This window comes from Lolium rigidum, chromosome 6 (genome assembly GCF_022539505.1).
Source record: "Lolium rigidum isolate FL_2022 chromosome 6, APGP_CSIRO_Lrig_0.1, whole genome shotgun sequence".
NCBI lineage: Eukaryota > Viridiplantae > Streptophyta > Magnoliopsida > Poales > Poaceae > Lolium > Lolium rigidum.
In genome coordinates this window covers 341,611,841-341,635,176 of record NC_061513.1, presented here as the reverse complement: position 1 = coordinate 341,635,176, position 23,336 = coordinate 341,611,841, and the positions used below count along the sequence as shown (strand labels likewise).

The window sequence follows — 23,336 nt, the reverse complement described above, 5'->3', positions numbered from 1 at the left end:
TTAGGTACCTTACAATGTAATCTAGATTATTGACTCTAGTGCAAGTGGGAGACTGTTGGAGATATGCCCAAGAGGCAATAATAAAAGTGGTTATTATATATCTTTATGTTTATGATAAATGTTTATATACCATGCTATAATTATATTAACCGAAACATTGATACATGTGTGATATGTAAACAACAATGAGTCCCTAGTAAGCCTCTTAACTAGCTTGTTGATTAATAGATGATTAGTTTCATAATCATGAACATTGGATGTTATTAATAACAAGGTTATATCATTATATGAATGATGTAATGGACACACCCAATTAAGCGTAGCATAAGATCACGTCATTAAGTTATTTGCTATAAGCTTTCGATACATAGTTACCTAGTCCTTTCGACCATGAGATCATGTAAATCACTTATACCGGAAAGGTACTTTGATTACATCAAACGCCACTACGTAAATGGGTGGTTATAAAGGTGGGATTAAGTATCCGGAAAGTATGAGTTGAGGCATATGGATCAACAGTGGGATTTGTCCATCCCGATGACGGATAGATATACTCTGGGCCCTCTCGGTGGAATGTCGTCTAATGTCTTGCAAGCATATGAATAAGTTTATAAGAGACCACATACCACGGTACGAGTAAAGAGTACTTGTCAGGAGACGAGGTTGAACAAGGTATAGAGTGATACCGATGATCAAACCTCGGACAAGTAAAATATCGCGTGACAAAGGGAATTGGTATCGTATGTGAATGGTTCATTCGATCACTAAGTCATCGTTGAATGTGTGGGAGCCATTATGGATCTCCAGATCCCGCTATTGGTTATTGGTCGGAGAGAGTTCTCACCCATGTCCACATAGTTCACGAACCGTAGGGTGACACACTTAAGGTTTGATGTTGTAATAGTAGAACTTGAATATGGAATGGAGTTTGAAGTATTGTTCGAAGTCTCGGATGGGATCCCGGACATCACGAGGAGTTTCGGAATGGTCCGGAGAATAAGATTCATATAGAGGAAGTCATATTCCAAGTTTGGAAATGATCCGGTGCATTTATGGAAGGTTCTAGAAGGTTCTAGAAAAGTCCGGAAGAAATGACTTTGGAAGGCGGAGTCCCGGAGGGACTCCACCACCCATGGCCGGCCAACCCTAGAGGGTGGAGTCCCAAGTGGACTCCACCATAGGGGCCGGCCACCCCCCCCCTCATGGAAGGGTGGGAATCCCACTTGAGGTGGGAGTCCCACCTTGGGTAGGTTTCCCTACAACATGGAAGGTTTTGGTTGGGGTCTTATTCGAAGACTTGTAGTCCAACACTTGGGGGTTCCACCTATATAATGAGGGGCCAAGGAGAGGGGCCGGCCACCACAAGCCACCAAGCTGGCCGCACCCCATAGAGGCCGGCCACCCCTCTCCCCAAACCCTAGCCGCCCCACTCCTCCCTCTCCCGCAACGCTTAGCAAAGCTCCGCCGGAGATCTCCATCGCCACCGCCACCACGTCGTCGTGCTGCCGGATTCAAGGAGGAGCTACTACTTCCGCTGCCCGCTGGAACGGGGAGGTGGACGTCGTCTTCATCAACACCAAACGTGTGACCGAGTACGGAGGTGCTTGCCCGATTGTAGCACCGTCAAGATCTTCTACGCGCTTTTGAAAGCGGCAAGTGATCGTCTACCGCAGCAACAAGAGCCTCATCTTGTAGGCTTTGGAAATCTTCAAGGGTGAGTCTTGATCATCTCCTCGTTGCTCCCATCTTCTAGATTGCATCTTGGCTTGGTTTGCGTTCTCGCGGTAGGAATTTTTTTGTTTTCTATGCAACGTATCCCTACACCAATAACCCTCCTCCTCACACGCCCGCTCAGAGCGAAGTCAGAGTTAGAGAGCATGAGAAGTCAAAATCCTCCTCGCTCGTACGACCTTGAGTTATCCACCTCGCCCGGAACGCCACGACGCCTCTAAAGGTATATCACCACTCATGGAGGTGCTCTATCGAGGAGCCTCCTCGGCAACCCTTCCCTTATGCCAGCCTCCCTCTTCCACAAAACATTTTCTCGTATAGAATACACCATTTCTCCTTTGTTCCAGTGTTTTATTTACTGAGAATAGTCCGGTTTAGACATTTGTTCTCCTCCCACGTGTCGTGGATTTGTTTGCGGTGGAGTTTTACAAAAAAATTAGGGCGTGGGTGGGTCTGCTTCAATGCGCATGTTACCCATGTTCTCTTGTTAGATCTCCATGTTTGTGAGATATAAGCGGCGATTTTGATTTGTGATGATATGGTTGTTGATATTACTAGTACCTATGTTACCACTCACTATGAGTACTAGCCTAATTACCTTACCTAAAATGTAAGCTTAGTTGCAAACTATTACACGAATGCTTAGTGATTCGTAAACATGTCATTGAAATTTGCATAGGTAGACTCGCTCTCCGAGGGCACTGAGCCACTGAGTGGCCACTCACGGTAACTGTGCCTCGACTGTACTCCTCATAGTAGAGCACTTGCCTTGCAGTGGCAAAGCGGAGACAAACAACAACCACCGGTTAACTGCTGACTTTCTTTGCTACCTCATCTGAAACTCTGTCTTCAAGATGAAAGCTTGCTTGAGTATCTTACTTGCAAACAAACCGCTTGAGCTGTAAGGAAAACATAAAGGTTTGATGAGTCGCTGTTTGCTCTCTAACTACTTCTTCTTCCCTGCTCATCGCTTCCAATTTTATGACCGCCTCCTTATCTCTTAAGCAGTGGCAAACCTGAATTTGACAACATGCAGCGGGCCTTAAAGATAATGGTCATGTTCATAAGCTCAGCTACACCGTTTTGTTGAGAATTGTGAGCAACAAAGCTGTCTAACAATGCCTTCAGACTTGCAATATGATTCAAACTAATTAGAATAGAATTTCATCTCATGATCAGTGCAAAGCTTCTTTACCTTTCTTTCAGTTTGCCTAGAATTAGCTTAATCTAAGATTTGTGCTTAGTTGCAAACTACTACTATAATGCATTGCGATTTGTGAAAGAACTGGTAAAAATGAGTAGTTTGAGCAACAAAAAGTTAATAGTTGGTGTTCTATGTGGTATTTCCTCCCGAGCCTTATACCATGGAAGGTTTACGGTGCGATGGAGGTTGGTTCCACCTTGTATGTTTGATTTTGCGCGTGTCGTGTTCAATCCATGGTAAGCCGCGTGCTGTGCCTGATCCATGGTAAGAGCATCTCTAGCAGAGCCCGTAAAAATCCCAAAACCGAAAAATAACCGCCAGTTTACGGGTTTGGGCTGAAAAATGGCGCCGATCAGTAGCCGTAAACGATCCGAAACTGAAAAAAAATTCGGGCCGAGACCGAAACCCATACTCGGCCTGTATTTGTAGGGCCGACGGCGCGAACCGAACGCAGCCCGAACACAATCCCTAGTTTGCGCGCGAGGGAAGTTTCAGCTCCTCCCAACCGCCGCCGCCGCCGATCTGCGCGCCCTCACCTTCCTCTGCGCCGCCGTCGTCCGATTTCTCTCGAATCGACCCAGCCGACCGCCGTTTGTAGCTTGCAGGCGCCGCCACCCTCTCCCGCGCTCGCCGGAGCTTCCGCCGCTCCACCAACCACCCCGGCGACCCCTGCGACCCCTGCCACCCCCCCGGAGGTAGCTACCACGGTCTCGTCGACGAGCGTGGTGAAGCGGCGTCGCGTGGGAATGCATGTGCTCCCGCAAGCCGGTGCCGCGGCGGCCACCGGTGATGTCCCGGCGGTGGCAACGATGCCGAAGGCATCCCGTGCCAGACCAAAGAATTCGGTGCCCAAAAGGACGAAAGTGAAGCCAACGACGAGCCATGGCGCCCCGCCTCCGTTCCCCTCCCCGCCAACGCCACCGGAAGCCACCGCGAACGTCGCCCGGGACGTGCTCGACGACGGGTCAACAAGGTACACATCAACTATTCCTCGATTTTTCATTGCGAGTAGATATTGAGGCCGTGTACTGCTAGGAACGAGAACACCTCGTACATGGAGATGTTGGACGAGGTGAACCCACTCCCTCCGTTCGACGCTGGGATGGGCGGAGATGAGGACGGCGCGGATGAAGGGGAAGAAGGGGACAAAGGGGAAGAAAATGAAGGGGACGAGGGTGTGGTCGAGTGGAGGCCGATGGAAATAGGAAGAAGAGACGGGCGAACAACTACACGGAAATTGAAGACGCCACCTTGTGCCGAGCTTGGGCCGCCGTGGGGATGGATGTAGTCTCCGGCACCAATCAAACAGGGAAGCGCTACTGGCAAAACATCGAGGACAAATTCCATAAACTTATGCCGTGTGTTCATCATCCTGTCGATCGCACGTATTGATCCCTCCAAGGATGTTGGGACGCGATCAAACCGGCCTGCAGCCGATGAGCAGCAGCAATGGACCAAGTGGTGTCCAATCCTCCTAGGGGCGCAACTGTGGATGAATATGTGAGTGCATATTTTGTTTGTACAATTGTAGTTTCGCTTTGGTGACATATTGATGATTTGTTGTTTGGTTTTGCAAATGTAGGACCGCATTGCCAATGCGAGGTACAGAGACATGGCCGGCAGCAAGGGCAAGAGCTTCACCATGCGTCATTGCTTTGATGTGCTTCAACACCTCCCCAAGTGGCAATTGTGGGACGAAGAGGTAGCACCTAAGAAAGCTGCAATGGTTGCGTTCGACGACACCGAGGAAGAGAATGAGGGCCGGAACGCTGACAAGCCGGAGGGAAACAAGAAGGCCGAGGAGAGGCTCAAGCTCGAGGGGGAGGCTGCATTATTGAGGGTCAAGTTTGATCAAATGATGAAGTCCAAGGAGGTGATAGCGGCTAAAACTTTGGAGACCATGCTTGTCATCATCGAGAGGAAGAAGGAGGTGCGTCTTGCTAAGGTTGAAGCCAACCGAGAGGAAGCAAGGAACAAGGCTAAGTTGGAGGAGATGATGATCAATGTGAAGAAGGCCAACAACTATTGGCCGAAGAGAGGAAGATCATGATGATGAACACCAAGGACATGAATGAGCAACAACTGGAGTGGTGGAAGGAGGCCTCGGCGGAGATCACGGCAAGACGAAGACTAGCTCGTGAAGAGGCAACTTGTGGTGGCTCGGTGACTCATGGAGGTGGTGGCGATGATGGTCACGGCGGGCCAACCTCGGTTTGATGCCGGCGGTGAGAGGAGATGGTGAACTATTTGCTATGATTTGTCATTTGATGTCTGCACTATGAACTATGCATGAATTATTTGCATTTGATTGTGTCATTTCTTTGATTATATGCAAAGTCTTTGATAAAACATGTTTTTATGGGTTCGGAAGCCGCTGACGCAGAATAGAGCCCGTAAACCAAAACTGTAAAACAAAATTCATTTTACAACCCGAATACACGAGTTCGTTGAACTGAACTCCACGTTTTCAGTTCGCGTTTTTACGGACTCTGCTAGAGATAGATATGTTGCATGTAAGTTTCAGTTAAAGTTAAATTTAAATTTGTAAAGTTTGATGGACTATATAGCAAAAAATATTATATGGATAAGCTGATCTTGTAAAGTTATAATACGTCTCACCATGAATCTTATAATATTGTTTTCACCGTATAAAAGTTAGTATGCGCAACGTCGGGACAGAGGGGTACATGAATTGTAATGTATGGAATCATGTCATCGAAATTTGCATAGGTGGACTCACTGTCCGAGGGCACCGAGCCGCTGAGGTGACCACTCACGATAACTGTGCCTCGATCTGTACTCACACTTGTCCTGCCATGGGCAATGGCGCCACCTGGCGACCGTTTCCCGTCCGTAATTACAGTGCGTGACGCGCAGAAGATCCCTCTGAACCCCCGTCGATTCTGGCGCGGCGGAGCTCTCACTCTCAGCCACCGGATCTGACCGGCGGACGGCCCTGCGCTCATCATGCCCCCACTCCGCCACTGACACCGCCGCACCGCACTCCCCACCTAAACCCCCTGCCCTGTCTCCGGCTCCCTCCTCGCCCCCCAGAACCCCTCCCCCGCACCCACCCACCCAACCTCGGGAGCACCGGACGCCGGAATCCCAACATTCATCTCTCGGGACGTTAGCTCGCTCGGCGAGGACGCCCGCACCAAGGAACACGGCGGCGGCATCGCCGGTAAGCCACCTCCCCTGGACCTCCTCCTCCCCGCCCTCCTCTCCACTGGCCCTTCTCCCCGGCCGTCCTTCCCCCTCGAGAGGCGCGCCCCTAACCCTAGATCGACGGGCGGGAGCAGAACGGCGGAGGGAGGGGGAACGCCGGCGGCATCCGGCCTCCTCCTGAGTCCTGACCCAGTTCTTCCGCAACTCCGGCGAAAACTCACATTCGAACCCCTCCTCGCCCTTCCTTCCTCTCGCGGCTACTCACCGGGAGAGGAGCTGCAGAATACATCATTTTTCTCTTCTGTCCTCGTGTACCCTTTTCCGCCAGCAGCAGTCTGATCCGGACATTACCTCGTATCCAACGCGTCCAGTGTGCCGTTGATTTGTTTGCGGTGGAGCTGCAGAATCAGTTTATTTTCGCTGAAACGCGTGTGTGTGCTCCCCACATCCCCTCGTTACAACTTAGATCTTCCAGTCTGTTATATAGGCGGGGCGTATTGATTTATACCAGTTTACTTTCTGGGTGGGCTTCGCTGAAACGTGTGTGCTCCCCACATCCCCTTCACTGCTATAATCCAGATCACTGGCCCGCATAAAATTTACTCTACTTTTTTGGGTGGGGAGAGACTGTTTTCAGTTGTTCTGCCAAAATGTTGGGTGTCTTCTAATGCCTTCAGCTCGTCAACCGTCATGAATGTCTCAGTTTCTTGAGTTAAACCTTTGTACATAACATTTCATCAATAGAAAATCACAAATCCCCTACGGTTTTACTTAAAAAAAAACCCGTCATGAATGTCTCAATTTCTTGAATTCTACCTTTGTACATAACATTTTGTCAATAGAAAATCACAAATCCCCTACGGTTTTACTGTCAAAAAAAAACCGTCATGAATGTGAGCCACGGTGTCCAGTGTGGCATGTTTGAGGTTAGGGTGGCGTGAATCGTCCTTTTGTTGTTCAAGTGTATGGCTCACACTGCACTAAGAAGTTGTTTGGATATGTGGGATACACAGAACCCGAATTCTACAAACCAGGGGAACCGTTTAACCGAACAAAACCTTGTTTGGCTCACGTGAAAAGTCTGTGGATGTAGAAAACTTAGTTCTCGGAAAGCTCAGATTCCACCATGCCATTTTTCAATGCCTGTATGCCCGCGTAACCCAGGGCATGCGGCTGGCCACCGCCGAGGAGCCTTGCAATGGCCGCGTCGAGGAGCATTAAGCATGCCGTCCTAGCCCCCAGGTCGCCGAGGAGCATTAATCAGGCAAGCCGGATCTTCAAGGAGCCTGCGTTGGTCATGCCGATGAGCGGCAAGTGCGGCGTCCTAGGCGTTGAGGGAGCTACGCCGTGCCTCTTGGTCCGCGTCAAGGAGCTGGTAGCGTCCTAGTACTGTGCGGTGACCGCCGTCTAGCGATTCCACGCCGCGAGGTGAGCTTCGCTTGCAGCCATGGCGTTTCCTCCGGTTGCTTGCTCCTCTGGAGATCGGAAATAATGGCAAGCATCGGTGGCGAGGACTCCATAGACAGCAAGGTCGAACGAGCATGCACCTCTGTAGCCGGAGCACTGAATCGCTAATCTTTATGCAAACAAAGAAATAGTACAAACCCGTATTTGACTTTTTCAACCCAGACGTGATTTACTCTAAACTAATTCTCAGCCGAAATTTTAGTAAAAGTGATTTTCCTAAAAACCAGTCTAAAACTCATTTTACAATATCTGGCCGCTAATCTCACGTATCCAAACCACCACTAAAAGTAGCACAGAATATCTAGTAGTAGCAGGTTGCGCAAATAAAAAGAAACCCTGCCCTAACTTACTTTGACGCCACTACATGAGCAGAAAATGACGATTCGCGCCACCCTAACCTCATACACCTCACTCATCATCTAAAAAAGGCCATATGTTTCATTTACTGTCCTGCTGAGATTGAGGTATTTACCTTTTCGAGAGAATGATGCGTATGTGAATTTGTTTGTGGTTGAGTGTTAGAATCGTTATTTTGGGGGGATTTTGCTGCGTGTGCCCTCCATGTTCCCTTGTTAGATCTCCCATCTGTTATATAGCCGGCCATATTGATTTTGTACTGATGAAATCGAGATTATTGTGGCGCATAGATGGTGGTGTGGGGACTGAATTGAGTTGTTTTGAAAAAACTTTGATGGCTTCCAATGCCCTTATGAATGTGAAGCTAGGGTGCCCTGTGTGATCTGTTTAGGGTTAGGGTGTCTGTTATTGTCTTTACTTCATGTAGCGGCGTTGAATTAAGTTAAGGCTGGCTTTCTTTTTATTGCGCAATCTGTTAGATCATTTTGTGCCGTTAGTAGATGTCTTGTGTTACTTTTAGTGCAGTGTAAGCAACACACTTCATTCATCTAAAAAAGGTTATGTCTTCATTCATTGTCATGTGGAGATTGACGTATTAACCTTTTCGAGATAATGACGTATACGTGTGTGCGTACACATACCACGTGTTGGAGCTATGCTATCTACTAGCTCTCACTCAGGACTATCTCTCTCCCCTAAAGAGATGTGCTTCACACACAGCTCTGTTTTGATGTGCCTCACACACATGTACACACACATGGCTTATACTACTAGGAACTAGGAAGCTTGTGCTTCACACGCATGGCTTCTACTAGTAGGAAGCTTTGTTAGATATCTCAAGTGTACCAAGCTTGCTTAGATGGGAGGGGTGATACCCCTATTTATACTTGTACATGACCCTTTTGTTGCCATATGTCACAATCCAAACCCTTTTAGAATTCTCTACAAACTCTAGATATTTAATACTACTCCTAAATATCTCACTCTTGAACATTCTTAATTCTAGAGTTCTCTGTACATGCCCTAGATACTTCATGACTAAGCTAGCTCCTTGTACTAGCCAACTACATTGACAAGATTAATACTAACACCACGAGTATCGCCATTTATGGCTAATAATCATTTCAACAGTTCAATTTGTAGTATTCAATGCTGCACTGTAGAATGCATTTTGTAGTTCAAATTATCAGTATCTAATGTGGTGTTTTTTGTATGATGGCATTGCGAATCGCGATACTTGACATGGTATTAGCGTCCTCTGCTCGTGTAATGGAAGATCCACCAAGGGACAGTGGGCAATCAACAAATGGCCCTGAGCCTGAGCTGGAATCTATGATACTGGATGACACTGGAGGGAGCAGATCCCATACCATGGATGATTCGAACGGGCAGTCTTCTATGGATGTTGACAGAGATCTGTCTTTTATGGATGTGGATGCGAATGGGAGATCATCCCTGGATGATGATAGTAAAGGGAAGTACTCTTCTGAGTCACATCCAGAAGTTCCCATTGACATGAGCTTGGGAAGTCTAGAGGAGTTCTGCAAGGAAGCCTCAAGGTCATTTTTTGACGAGATTGGTCTGATTAGCCATCAGTTGAATTCCTACAACCAATTTGTCTCGCATGGGCTCCAGGAGCTTTTTCATTCGCTAGGGGAAATTACCGTTGAGCCGGATTATGATCCTTCAAGGAAAGGACCAGGTGGTTGGAGGCATGCCATCATCAAGTTTGGGAAAGTGGAACTACATAAGCCCGTATTTTGGTCTGAAAAAACTGATTTTGCTGAGGAGTCACTCGTCCTCGAGCCGAGACATGCTCGCCTCCAAAATATGACATATTCTTCCAAAATGGAGGTAGAAGTGAATATCAAGGTCAGCAGTTTTCATGTTCTATATATGTTAATTACATATTCTTTTTGCTGTTATCTATTTGCGAAGTGTCTCACACATGCACACAATCTGTAGAATCCCCAAAATTTACTTGAAATTGCAAAATGACATGTATGGCATAACCCACTTTTAAATTGCTCTTGACAACACACAATTTCAATCCTGTTCTCATAAGCTAATCCTGTAAAAATACTCAATTCCTTCTCTGTCTATCTACTGATCTTGTGAAGCTTTTGTCGTCTACATTCAATACGTAGCTGTTCTTTCACTGGTGCCCTAATCAATATACCAAAATGGTCCATTGACAGTACATGAATTGGTGCAGTCAAGGAACCAATGTTTGCATGATGTTGGTTCAGCAGTCATTCAGCAGCATACATAGTTGTAGATGTCATTATGTGTGTTAATGTATTTTGCACTTTATCCTATTGAACTGTTGTGTTCATATCCTATTGAACTGTTGTGTTGATATGTCATTATTTGTACCTCCGTTTCAGAATATAAGATGCTTTGGATAGGTTAAAGTCTTCTATTATGAAACAGAGGAAGTATGTGCTAAGTTGTCGGATACTGTATTTTGAGGTTATGACATCGATATTGGTGCTCATATTTGCGTCCTTAGTTGTTGTACAGTAACTGAGTCACCCTATTGACTGTCATGTTCTAAACTGTTAACAGGTTTATTCTATGGAGAAAAGTGACAAGGCTAAAACAGGGAATGATCTTTCTGTTCACAGCAGAGTTCTTATCATGAACGAAACTACAGCAATGAATATTGGCCGCCTTCCAGTTATGGTTAATTCAAACTTATGCTGGCTGCATAAAGATAAGAAAAGTGAGCATAAAGATAAGAAAAGTGGGCATGCAGATAAGGCAATTGACTGCCTTTATGATTCTGGTGGATATTTTTTGATCAAGGGAATGGAGAAGGTATAATAATATTGATGTCTCGTTGCTTATTTTATTTAATCTATCATGCTTGGAATGTTGCATTATCAGTACTACAGAGCTGTGGATTTTTTATATTTTAATTGAATAATCTTATATATTCTTGCTCTTATCTAATGAAAGGAAGCCCACATATCTGTTTTCGAAGGCATTAGTGCCAAACACTATGATCATTTAGGATAATTCTATTATAGTATACAGCTGCACATGGAGTGCTATCAAAAGAGTTAACTTATACCCTACAGAAAAAGACCAGTTAAAATTTTTATCATGTGCATGGGTCTGCTTAGACCAGTGTCACTTCTGCACATTTGTGCTTTTTGTCATCTTGCATCTTTGTCTTGGAGGTGCTTACCTTTGCGTGGGAGTCTCATTGTGTTCCAGTTAGTTAGTTTGTGCATCTTGTTACAAATCTTTTAGTAATATTGGAAATGGAGGGTGGAGGCATGGATGAACTGCGCGTCATCAACTCCAGTCTATGCCATATACTACCTCTGCTCCAATGAATAAGGCTTATATATTTTTTGAAAAGTCAAGCTAAGCAAAGTTTGACCAAACTTTTAGAGAAGCCTGTCAACAAATATGACATTTTATAGATATCATTTGAAAATATATCTCATGATATATTTAATGATATTGATTTTGTATTTTGCATGTTAATATTTTTTTGTAAAAACTTGGTCAAACTTTAGATGGTTTGACTTTTCAAAAATAATATAAGCCTTATTCATTGGAATGGAGGTTACTAGTTAAGATTTTCCAAAATTAGGCCAATGATGTATGGACATGAGGTTCTGCTGATAACATAGGCACATCTAGACTCACTTCATGATCTTGTTAGGCAATTAAGCTATTCTCTTGGGGAGCGGTTCTTCTAGAGTAGCAATTGTCTGATACAGTGCTAATTTTATAACATATTGCAAGCTTCTTGGATCTCACTATATTTCAACTCTTCAGGTATTCATCGCGCAAGAGCAAAAATGCTTGACCAGGATTTGGGTTGCTGACCGGCCTTATTGGACTGTCTCTTATTTGTCTGAAATCAGAAAAAGAAGAATATATATCACACTAATTGATTCTACAAAGAATAATGATACCAGTGGGAGCAAAATCATTTCCTTCTCCTTTTTGTATGCCAATATGCCTATTTGGCTAATGTTTTTTGCGCTAGGCGTATCATCTGACAAGGAAGCATTTGATATGATAGACATGGGAGACTGTGATGCTTCTGTCATGAACGCGATATCTGCAACTATTAGTGAATCAGGTGAACTGTGTGAAGGCTTTCGCAAGTCCGATAAAGCCCGCCAGTATGTGGATGATTTGGTCAAGAGTCAAAAATTTCCTCCAGCAGAGTCGTTTGATGATTATGTTGCTAAGAATCTGTTTCCTGGTATAAGTGGGAATAGGAATAAAGCATATTTCTTAGGTTACATGGTCAAATGCCTTCTAATGGCTTTTACTGGGAAGCGCAAATGTGATAATAAGGATGATTTCAGGAACAAAAGGTTGGAGCTACCTGGTGAATTGCTTGGAAGAGAACTTCGTGCGCATCTTAGGCATGCAGAGAGACTCATGGTTAAGGCCTTGCAGAGAGATTTGAATAGTGACCGCGATTTAGAGTTTCCTCTGCGCTACCTTGATGCTTCAGTTATTACTAATGGTATAAATCGTGCCTTTGCTACTGGTTCTTGGTGCCACCCCTTCAAAAGAAATGAAAGATGCTCAGGAATTGTTGCAACGCTAAGGAGAACAAATCCTCTTCAAATGATGTCAGACTTGAGGAAAAGTCGCCAGCAGGTTGCTTATGCTGGGAAAGCTGGTGATGCAAGATATCCGTAAGTAATTTCTTAGACCAAGTGTTGCACACTTGCATGTCCATTTTGTGATTTATATGCCCTCATTTAAACTAACATCAAGGAAAAACCTTGCAGCAATCCGTCCTACTGGGGAAAGATGTGTTTTATGTCCACTCCTGATGGTGAAAACTGTGGGCTTGTGAAAAATCTAGCTGTGACTGCTATTGTTAGCTGTAGAGTGGCACAGCCATTGATTGACAGATTTATGTCTTGTGGAATGAATAAACTGGATGAAATTCATGTCGAGGAGATTCCTAAAATGGTTAAGATCTTTCTCAATGGCGATTGGGTAGGATCCTGTACTGATCCAGCTTCATTTGTCATGCGTTTAAGGTGTATGAGACGCGGTGGTCTGATCGATCCACAGGTTTGCTCTCTTCCTCATGGTTAGATTAGAAGCATTGTTTTTATCTTGATTTTTCTATCTATGTTCAATAACATTAGTAACTCTTCTTAGACTAAACATGGCATGTATGCAATCTTATAGAGTATCATGATGTTCTGTCATGTATATATTTGTACTCCCTCCGATTCATATTAATTGACTTCAATATGGATGTATGTTATGACCGGCCTGGTCTACCGCCGGAGGGGGCCCGTTGGCCCAACCGGCCAGGCCTAGTTAGGGGCTTAGCCCAGTTAGCAGAGATTAGGGTTTCGCAATTCTCTTATAAATACAAGTTGTAATAGACTATATCGATCAAGCAATAATCAATATCATTATTGCCGACTCCCAGAGGAGTCGGCCTTCTCCTGTCCGCGCCGCCCCAAACCCTAGCCGCCGCCTCCCACGCATCCGCGACGGCGCCCTGCCGCCGGCGCCGCCTCTCCTCCTCTCCATCGCAACACTTCCACCCCTACAATCTACGCCCCCGTCCTGGTAGACACGCTGATTCTACCAATTTGGTATCAGAGCGTCCTCGTTCGATCATGTCATCTTCACCGGCCACCACCACCACTTCCGCGCCGCCCAACCCGCCACCATCCGCACCGCCGCCCTCGCAGCCGCCGCCCTCCACGGGAGCCGCGGCACCCTTGGCGGAGGCCGCCGACGCCGCGCCCCTCCTCTCGCAGCAGGAGGTCTCGACGGCAATCCGCGACCTCGCCACCGCGGTGCAGGGCATCCGCCTGTACCTGATCGGCACGCAGGGGCTGCCCACGCCGCCACTGCCGCCGGCCCTCAGCGCCTACCCGGCTGCGCCGGCGTTTCCGCCCGCCCAGGGCATGCCCGCGCCACCCCCGGCCTCGCCGCCTCCGCCGCCATGGTCGTCATGGCCGCCGGCCCCCGCCACCGGTTCCGCCTCGCCGTCCCAGGGCGTCCCCATCCAGCGGGTGCAGTTTCCGCCGTCGCCCTCCCGACTATCGGTGTGGGTAACCGCGACGGAGTCCCCGCCCGTCTACTCGGCCGCATCAGCACCGACGCCCGTCTACACGGCGGCCGGGGACCCTCCGAGGCCATCCTTCCCGGAGCCGGCGTACGCGCGCTTTGCGGAGCCCTCCGCTGGCCGCATGGAGTACACTGGCCAGGGCACCGCCGGCCTCGCTCCCCCACGCTACGCCAAGCTCGACTTTGCCACGTACGACGGCGTCGAGGACCCCCTCAACTGGCTCAACCAATGCGAGCAATTCTTCCGCGGGCAGCGCACCCTCGCGTCGGATCGGACTTGGCTCGCCTCGTACCACCTCCGCGGCGCCGCCCAAACATGGTATTACTCCCTCGAGCAGGACGAGGGTGGCATGCCCCCATGGGACAGCTTCCGCGAGCTCTGCCTCCTACGCTTCGGCCCCCCTATCCGCGGCAGCCGCTTAGCGGAACTCGGCCGGCTAGCCTTCACCACCACGGTGCAGGATTTCGCCGACCGCTTCCAGGCCCTCGCATGCCATGCACCCGGAGTGACGGGGCAACAGCGCGCCGAGCTCTTCATTGGCGGCCTCCCGGACCACATCCGCGTGGACGTCGAGCTCCAGGCCCCGCAGGACCTCCAGACGGCAATGCACTACGCGCGCGCCTATGAGCGTCGCGCCCAGGCGGTTCAGCAGGCGTCCCTGGGCCGCGGCACCCGCGCCGCCCGGCCTCCTCCTACGGCCGCGGCGGCCGCCCGCCCCGCCCCACCGGGACCGACCGGCCCCGCCCCCGCGGCTACACGCACGTTCCGCCGCCTCACCCCGGCCGAGCAGCTCGAACGCCGCCGCCTTGGGCTCTGCTTCAACTGCGACGACCCATACACGCCCGGTCACGTGTGCCCCCGCCTCTTCTACCTGGAGACAGTCGACATGGAGGAGGGCGACCCGACGACCGGGACGGCCGCCGCCGAGACGGCCGAGCCGACCGATGCGGCTGCCACGGCCTTCGTCGTCTCTCTACACGCGCTCGCCGGCATCCGCCACGAGCGGACGATGCCTGCACGGTCACTATCCGGGCGAGCCCCTGGTGGCGCTGCTGGACACGGGGTCTACGCATAACTTTCTCCCCGCCGCCACTATGCGCCGCCTCGCGATACAGCCGACGGGTGGGGATAACCTACGCGTGACCGTGGCCAACGGTGACCGCCTTCACTGCCATGGGGTGGCCCAGCACGTACCCCTCACCATCGGCGACGAGCACTTCGTCATCACGTGCGCCGGCATCGACTTGGGCTGCTTTGACTTCATCCTCGGCGTCGACTTTCTGCGGACGCTCGGTCCCATCCTTTGGGACTTCGACGCCCTGACGATGACCTTCTGGCGCCAGGGGCGTCACATTCGCGGGGAGGGTCTCGGGGGCGCCTCCACCGCTCCGCAGCTTCAGCTCGTCTCCGGGGCCGACGACGCCGAGCACCCCCTCCTGACGCACCTCCTGCAGCAGCACGGCGCCATCTTCGAGGAGCCACAGGGCCTGCCACCCCCACGAGCGTGTGACCATCGCATCCACCTGCTCCCGGGGTCGGCACCAGTGGCAGTACGCCCATACCGCTACCCCCAGCTGCAGAAGGACGAGCTGGAGCGCCAGTGTGCGCTCATGCTGGCAGCGGGCATCATCAGGATTTCCACGTCCCCGTTCTCCGCGCCGGTGCTGTTGGTGCGCAAGTCGGATGGCACGTGGCGTTTCTGCATCGACTACCGCGCCCTCAACGCCCTCACACTCAAGGACAAGTTCCTGATTCCGGTGGTCGATGAGCTATTTGACGAGCTCCACGGGGCGCGGTTCTTCACCAAGCTCGACCTACGCTCAGGCTATCATCAGGTGCTACTCTTGGCGCATTCTGCGGGTCATGAGGGTGTCCAAAAGACGCTCCACCGTCTGCGCGCGGACTTCTACGTCCCTGGCGATCGGGCCATGGTCCAGGATTGGGTGCGTTCATGTGAGACATGCCAGCGCAACAAGACGGAGACTTTGCGCCCGGCTGGTGTCTTGCAGCCGCTTGACGTTCCCTCGCAGGTGTGGGCTGACATCTCCATGGACTTCATCGAGGGCCTTCCGAAGGTGGGCGGCAAGTCTGTCATTCTCACGGTGGTTGACCGCTTCTCCAAGTACGCCCACTTCATCGCGCTTGGCCATCCTTACACGGCATCGTCGGTGGCCCGCGCCTTCTTCGACGGTATCGTCCGCCTACACGGGTTTCCCTCGACCATCGTGTGTGACCGGGATCCGGTGTTCACGGGGCACGTATGGCGGGATCTCTTCCGCATGGCCGGGGTCCAACTCCGGTTCAGCACGGCATTCCACCCCCAGACGGACGGCCAGTCCGAGGTGGTCAATAAGGTGATCGCCATGTATTTACGCTGTGTTACAGGTGATCGTCCTCGCGCTTGGGTGGATTGGCTTGCATGGGCGGAGTCATCGCTACAACACCTCCTACCGCTCCGCCCGCGTGCTACGCCGTTCGAGGTGGTCTACGGTCGGCCACCGCCGCCTATTCTGCCGGTGGACCCGGCGACGGCGCGGACGGAGGCAGCTGGCGAGCTCATCCGCGCCCGCGACGAGATGCTGGCCGAGGTGCGGCAGCGTCTTCTCCAGGCCCAGCAGGTCGCCAAGCATTACTATGACGGGCGTCACCGTGAGGTGGAATATGCAGTGGGTGACTGGGTGTGGCTTCGCCTGTTGCACCGCTCTCACCGCGATCACTCGACCCGCGCGCCAAGCGCAAGCTTGGTCCACGCTATGCTGGGCCCTTCGTCATCGTGGAGCGGATTGGGACCTTGGCATACCGGCTTCAGTTGCCTGAGGGAGCCCGCATTCACGACGTCTTCCACGTGGGGCTGCTGAAGCCCTATCGCGGTGATCCGCCGGTGGTCACTCCGCCACTTCCGCCGACGGCAGAGGGCCGTCTGCTTCCTAGCCCGGCCAAGGTGCTCCGCGCTCAGCTACGTCGTGATATTTGGCACTTGTTGGTACAATGGGAGGGCCTTTCCGAGGAAGAGGCGACTTGGGAACCACGTGAGGCGTTCCAGCAGCATTATCCCGACTACCAGCTCGAGGACGAGCTGTTTGCGCAGGCGGGGAGAGATGTTATGACCGGCCTGGTCTACCGCCGGAGGGGGCCCGTTGGCCCAACCGGCCAGGCCTAGTTAGGGGCTTAGCCCAGTTAGCAGAGATTAGGGTTTCGCAATTCTCTTATAAATACAAGTTGTAATAGACTATATCGATCAAGCAATAATCAATATCATTATTGCCGACTCCTCTGGGAGTCGGCCTTCTCCTGTCCGCGCCGCCCCAAACCCTAGCCGCCGCCTCCCACGCATCCGCGACGGCGCCCTGCCGCCGGCGCCGCCTCTCCTCCTCTCCATCGCAACACTTCCACCCCTACAATCTACGCCCCCGTCCTGGTAGACACGCTGATTCTACCAATGTATCTAGAACTAAAATGTGTCTAGATACATCCATATTAGAGTCAATTAATATGAACCGGAGGGAGTACTTAATTATTTCTGGAGAATCAATATTTTACAGGGTTCAGTTAATGATAACCAAGATTATAATCTCTTCCTGTTTTTCATATTCTGATTTTAAAAAATTTGTTGGTGCTATCTCCTAAACTGATTTTTGCCTTTTTGGTACTGCCTAACTTTCAATATGCATTTCTTTTGTGTTTCGTACCGAAAATTAGGTATCTGAGTAATATAATTTTAGACAACTTCCTTATCTGATACACAATAATGGAGATACCTATTGCTACATGTGCGTTCCCCTTGCATATTATGTGCTAACATCAGACACCACAATGTCATTTGCGGTATTGCTTATGCTTCCATCTGATCAGGTTGAAATCAAAAGGGACAAGCACCAACTTCCTGGAGAAGTACGGGTGTTCTCTGATGCAGGGCGAATCCTCAGACCTCTTCTTGTGGTTGAGAACCTAAATAAAATTACAAAACGGAAGGGCTGTCCTTACTCTTTTCAGACACTAGTGCAACAAGAAATAATTGAGTTCATTGGTGTTGAAGAGGAGGAAGATATACAATGTGCATGGGGAATTAGGCACCTATTTCCGAGCAGTGGGCAGGAGGTTCCTGGTTATACTCACTGCGAGCTGAATGGATCTTTTCTGTTGGGATTAAGTTGTGGTCTTATCCCTTTTGCAAATCACAATTTTGCTCGAAGGGTGCTGTACCAGTCGGAAAAACACTCACAGCAAGCTATTGGATACTCCACAACAAATCCACGTACCAGAGTTGATACTCTTTCCCATCAACTTTACTACCCTCAGAAACCCCTTTTCAAAACAGTTACAGCTGATTGTATTGGGAGATCAGATTATCCTTTTGGAAGAAAAGATGGATTTTCTAGGCCAGAGTATTTCAATGGACAAAATGCGATAGTGGCAGTCAATGTTCATCAGGGATTCAACCAAGAGGATTCCCTGGTTATAAATAGGGCTTCTCTTGAACGGGGCATGTTCAGAACTGAGCTCATACGGAGCTATAAGGCAGAAGTAGAGACCAAAGAGCCCATCAAACGGCTGAAAATGAAGGAAAAGGTGAACTTTGGTAAAATGGAAAGCAAGAGAGGGCGAGTTGACAATCTTGATGACGATGGATTACCATACGTGGGTGCAAGTCTCCAGAGTGGAGACATTGTCATTGGGAAAGTGTCAGAATCTGGTGAAGACCATAGTATTAAACTGAAGCATACAGAAAAGGGAATGGTCCAGAGAGTGTTGCTCTCAGCCAATGACGAGGGGAAGAATTTTGCTGTTGTGTCTTTAAGACAGGTAAATCTTCAGTAAATAATAACTATTTTCTAGTACTTGCATCAACTCAACTTCACTGATGATTTCGTTCGTCTTATAAACAGTAAAACTCTATGTTTGCCTTCTGCTCTATAGATTGATCAACATAAACCAGCTGCAACTGAAATGTTTCTTAGTTGGGTTTGCTCTCCTTTCATGTGCCTAATACTATAGCATGATCTAGTGAACTAGCAAATTGCTTCTTTTGAGTTTGTTGTATATATTTATCTTTCCCTTCGCGAAACATGAATTTGCTACCCTATTTTCCTCTATATCCTTCCATATAAGAGCTAAATGGAAGTTTAGAAAGGTAAGCATCAGTGTGCACTAATGGTACCCAAGAGAAGTAGAGTAATTGTTCCGAACTGGTCTTGTCATAGTTAAATGTCCGTGCTTAAAACATGTAGTATGTAATTACTCTAGTAATAATTCAGAATTAGCTCAAGCATAATGGTGGGTGATAAGATCACTAATTATGTCTTGATTAATGCATTTATTTTAGCATATGGTACACGCTCCATTTATTAACCATATCTTCTTGGGAACTTCCAATAAAATAAATCAACTTAGCCTAGCAGTGTATGTGCATTTGTTGATACAGAAAAGGTATTACGTACTAGATATATCCTGAAAAATATTCTCATGCCGCTAACAATTTGTACTAGCTTTTACTGACATTTTGGGTCTATCAAAGAAGTCTGCATCTAGGTCGAAAGCAAGAGCAATGATCCTTACAACCGATTTTGCCACTCCTGAAACCAATATTCCAATAAAGGCAGGCGAAATAAGACATCTTTGTCTTACGGTTGAACCATGGTTTTGAAGGCGATGCTTAGGCGTCCAGGCGCCCCCTCTGCCTTGGAAAATCGACCGCTTTATCGCCCCCCCCCTGCCTTAACGCCTTTGAAACCATGGTTTGAACGAAGATAGAAAACATCGATTATCAGACACATAAGGCGACCCAAAAAGGCAAAGAGACATTTCATTGACTACTTGGAAGCCACTTTATTAGCTCAGACTCAAGTTTACAGGAGGCCACTGTTTTGGACCATAAAATGGCCTGGTACCTCAACACCTATATTATACCCTTCCTTTCCTTGTAGTCACCTAAAGAGTCAATTGTAAGAAACCCAGTTTGCAGTGCAGCTTGTATCTCCATTGTACTCCCTCCGGTCTCTTTTAATTGACTCGGATTTAGTACAACTTTGTACTAAATTCGAGTCAATTAAAAAAGAACGGAGGGAGTACAATGTAGGAGACTCATGATTTTTAAGTGTACACAGTAGCAACGGATGGGTGAGTCAATAGATTACCACACTTGATTTTCTTGATCAAGAATCTCATCTAAAATAAGAGCGTACACACGATTCTTTTCATTTCCGAGAAGCTTCAGTTTCTCACTGTTTGGTAGATCAAAGAACATCTTGCTCTGGGCAAAAACCTCATCCATGAACTCCTGGCTTACTCCATGATCCAGCACACAGAAGAAGCCTGAATCCAGCCATGGCTAAAAGTAATTTGGAACATTTGTTTAAATTTTTTTGGTTCAAAACTGTTGCGAGAAACAGAACTCAGTAACCATGTTTTCAACACTAAATATCACGAGGATTTCATCAAGGCAGCCTAGTGGCCCTTCTTTGTACTCCCAGATAGTTTGCAATAACTGATATTTTAGAGGTTGGGGAAAACTATGGCTAGTAAGAGGCAAGACAACATATGCAAAGTAATTAACAGTACTAATACTGAGCGTTTCTGCAGAATAACTACAAAAATCCTTACAGCATGGATTGCTTGGGTTATCTATCATAGAACTCGGACTGTGATACTGACCGGTGTCTTGCTCATTACATTATTCATAAGAACGAGAACACTTGATCCTTTATAGAATATCATCTTTTAATATGTAATTTGGTATCTAGTCCTAGAGGCCAACATCATAAAATGTCATTTTGGCATAATAGAGATTCTATTTTAAAATCTATACTACTGTAAATAGTTAGTGAGAAACAAATATGGCCCATGTTGTTGGGTGTATATATGCCTTCTTCTATTAACACAATAACCCTCGGTAACACTGCCCTTAACAATTTGTTCCTTGGTATCCTAATACGGAATACTCGAAGACATAGATCATGTACGAAGTAGGAAAAGCAAGCCAACTGACACATGTCAGTACAATTAAATACTGCTATGGTGTGTTCAGTACAGAATAACCACTAAAACAGACAAAAGAAGAAGCCAAGCCTACTGCTTTTAATGACCTTTTATGCACCAACTGTAACTAGTACTTCCTGTTTCTTTCCTCTTCAAGAAGCAATCCGATCTATTTATTTCTCTGTCAAATATGATATAATAAATCCAGCTGGTCACTGGATATATTATAATATTTTCCTATCCTTTTTTGCTATGCCATCGTATTCCTAGAACTTGTGTTTCCTTTAGATGGCCATAAAGTTCTGTTGCTGATGATTTTTCAGGTTCGATCTCCTTGCGTCGGAGATAAATTTTCTAGCATGCACGGACAGAAAGGTGTTGTTGGTTTTCTAGAATCTCAGGAGAACTTCCCTTTTACTTGCCAAGGAATAGTTCCGGATATTGTGATAAATCCACATGCCTTTCCTACCCGTCAAACTCCAGGCCAGCTGCTTGAAGCTGCTTTGGGGAAGGGAATCGCTCTTGGTGGTAAAATTAGATATGCAACGCCATTCACAACAGCATCACTTGAAGTGATCTCGGAACAATTGCACAAGTAAGTGCCTTCTTAATTCTCTGAATTAATTCAAAATGAGCCAACATAGATACAGCAGAGTGATATATTTACTGATTTAAAATGGCTGAGCACAGGGGTGGAGCTTTGTGTTGGCCAGTATGGGCCGTAGCCCCTCCTTTAGTATCACAATCTATAGAGGGTAGTTGTACATGATAAATGCCTTAGCAAGAAATCATCTTCTTTCTATGCATTTTTTCCCCTCAGGTGATGGCCAACTCTCCAGTTTTGCGGTTATCCTCTATTAGTTCAACTTGGTAATTACTGGTACATTTGAAGTTACATCTGTTACAATTTTTTTTACGTCACTGGATGACACCCTGTTATCTTCGAATCTTATACTTCACTGTAGTATGGAGCAAATTAGCAGCAGTGTAATGTTAGTGAAACTAGCATAATGGTCTGCACATAGTTTTGGTCCTGATATATCGATCAATTGGGGAAACAGATTCTGGTAAAAAAAACTGGGAAAATATACTATACATGTTTTGTGAGGTCTGCGCTTACATTTCACTGTATTTACAGATTGTTCAGGGTACAAAGTAGTGCACGTTATTGCCTTAAAAGGTCCAAAGCTGACGCATGTTGTTGTATTCAGGGCTGGATTTCAAAGATGGGGAGCTGAAGGTGTTCTCAACGGCCAAAGTGGTGAAAGAATGAAATCCCTGATTTTCATGGGACCTAACTTCTACCAGAGGCTGACACACATGTCCGAAGACAAGGTGAAATTCCGGAACACGGGGCCAGTGCACCCCCTCACAAGGCAACCTGTCGCAGACAGAAAGAGGTTTGGAGGTGTGAAGTTCGGCGAGATGGAGCGCGACTGCCTCCTTGCCCACGGAGCAGCTGCCAACCTCCACGAGCGGCTCTTCATGCTTAGCGACTTCTCAGAGATGCATGTGTGTCAGACGTGTGAACGGGCGGCGAACGTCATCATAAGGCCCGTCCAAGGAGGGAAGAAGATCCGAGGTCCTTACTGTGGGTTCTGCCGGTCTTCGGAGAACATAGTCAGGATTGCAGTCCCCTACGGCGCGAAGCTGCTCTACCAGGAACTCTTCAGTATGGGGATCTGCCTCAAGTTCAAGACGGAAGTCTGCTAGAACTCCGTTGTCAGACTCATGATGTATATAGGTTATCTATGGTTATGGACATGTATGCTATGCGAAACCCCCTTGTGACAATGGTGTTTGCATTGGCTAGCTATGATGGGGTGAGCCCTGTGATGCGAAGCTGCTTGTGAAGGATATCTTTAGCCGTTTGGGATCTACCCTTTGGTCTGGGAAGTTGTGTTGAAGCACTATACTATTAGCTAGACCTGTTGAATGAACTTCCTCCTAGTGACTGGTACTTTTGTCTACCCTACCACTCTTCTGGGAAGGAGTTTATCGTGCGCATTGCTGCATTGTTGGTTGGGTTAAATGGATAGATGTCACTGCAATTTTCGTGTATTTGAGAAACGACACAACAACTTCTAACTTTGGAAAAACGCCACTACAATTTTGTGTACCTTTGATAGATGCTATTACACCCACTTAATCTCATATACTATCTAATATACAATGTATTTTCATCATATATATGTATACATGGTGGAGCCAGCAGAATTATGACGAGAATCTAAAACCCATTCCATGATGTAATCTCGTATTGAATTTTCTAAGTTATTTCTTCTTGTGTTTTTTGGATAGATCAAATAGTTTTGGCTACCGATCGTTTTATTAGTTCTGCGAGCGAGA

At 47.8% G+C, this 23,336-nt stretch overlaps 1 protein-coding gene across 4 annotated transcripts in view; it reads left to right on the top strand.

Annotated features, from left to right (window-relative positions):
• Positions 1-22,865, top strand: part of LOC124668008 (DNA-directed RNA polymerases IV and V subunit 2-like) — a 24,688-nt gene extending 1,823 nt beyond the window's left edge. The window contains exons 1-8 of one of the 4 annotated variants that reach the window (XM_047205217.1): positions 6,019-6,119; positions 9,180-9,799; positions 10,496-10,747; positions 11,723-12,603; positions 12,700-12,991; positions 17,865-18,815; positions 21,311-21,582; positions 22,199-22,865. In XM_047205217.1, coding sequence (XP_047061173.1) covers positions 9,197-9,799; positions 10,496-10,747; positions 11,723-12,603; positions 12,700-12,991; positions 17,865-18,815; positions 21,311-21,582; positions 22,199-22,700 — 3,753 coding nt within the window. In that variant the 5' untranslated portion in view covers positions 6,019-6,119; positions 9,180-9,196 and the 3' untranslated portion in view covers positions 22,701-22,865. Of the gene's footprint in view, positions 1-6,018; positions 6,120-8,862; positions 9,800-10,495; positions 10,748-11,722; positions 12,604-12,699; positions 12,992-17,864; positions 18,816-21,310; positions 21,583-21,807; positions 21,858-22,198 lie in introns of those variants that run through there. The other 3 variants (XM_047205218.1, XM_047205216.1, XM_047205215.1) reach the window with 3 other exon arrangements.
• Positions 22,866-23,336: the final 471 nt, after the last annotated feature.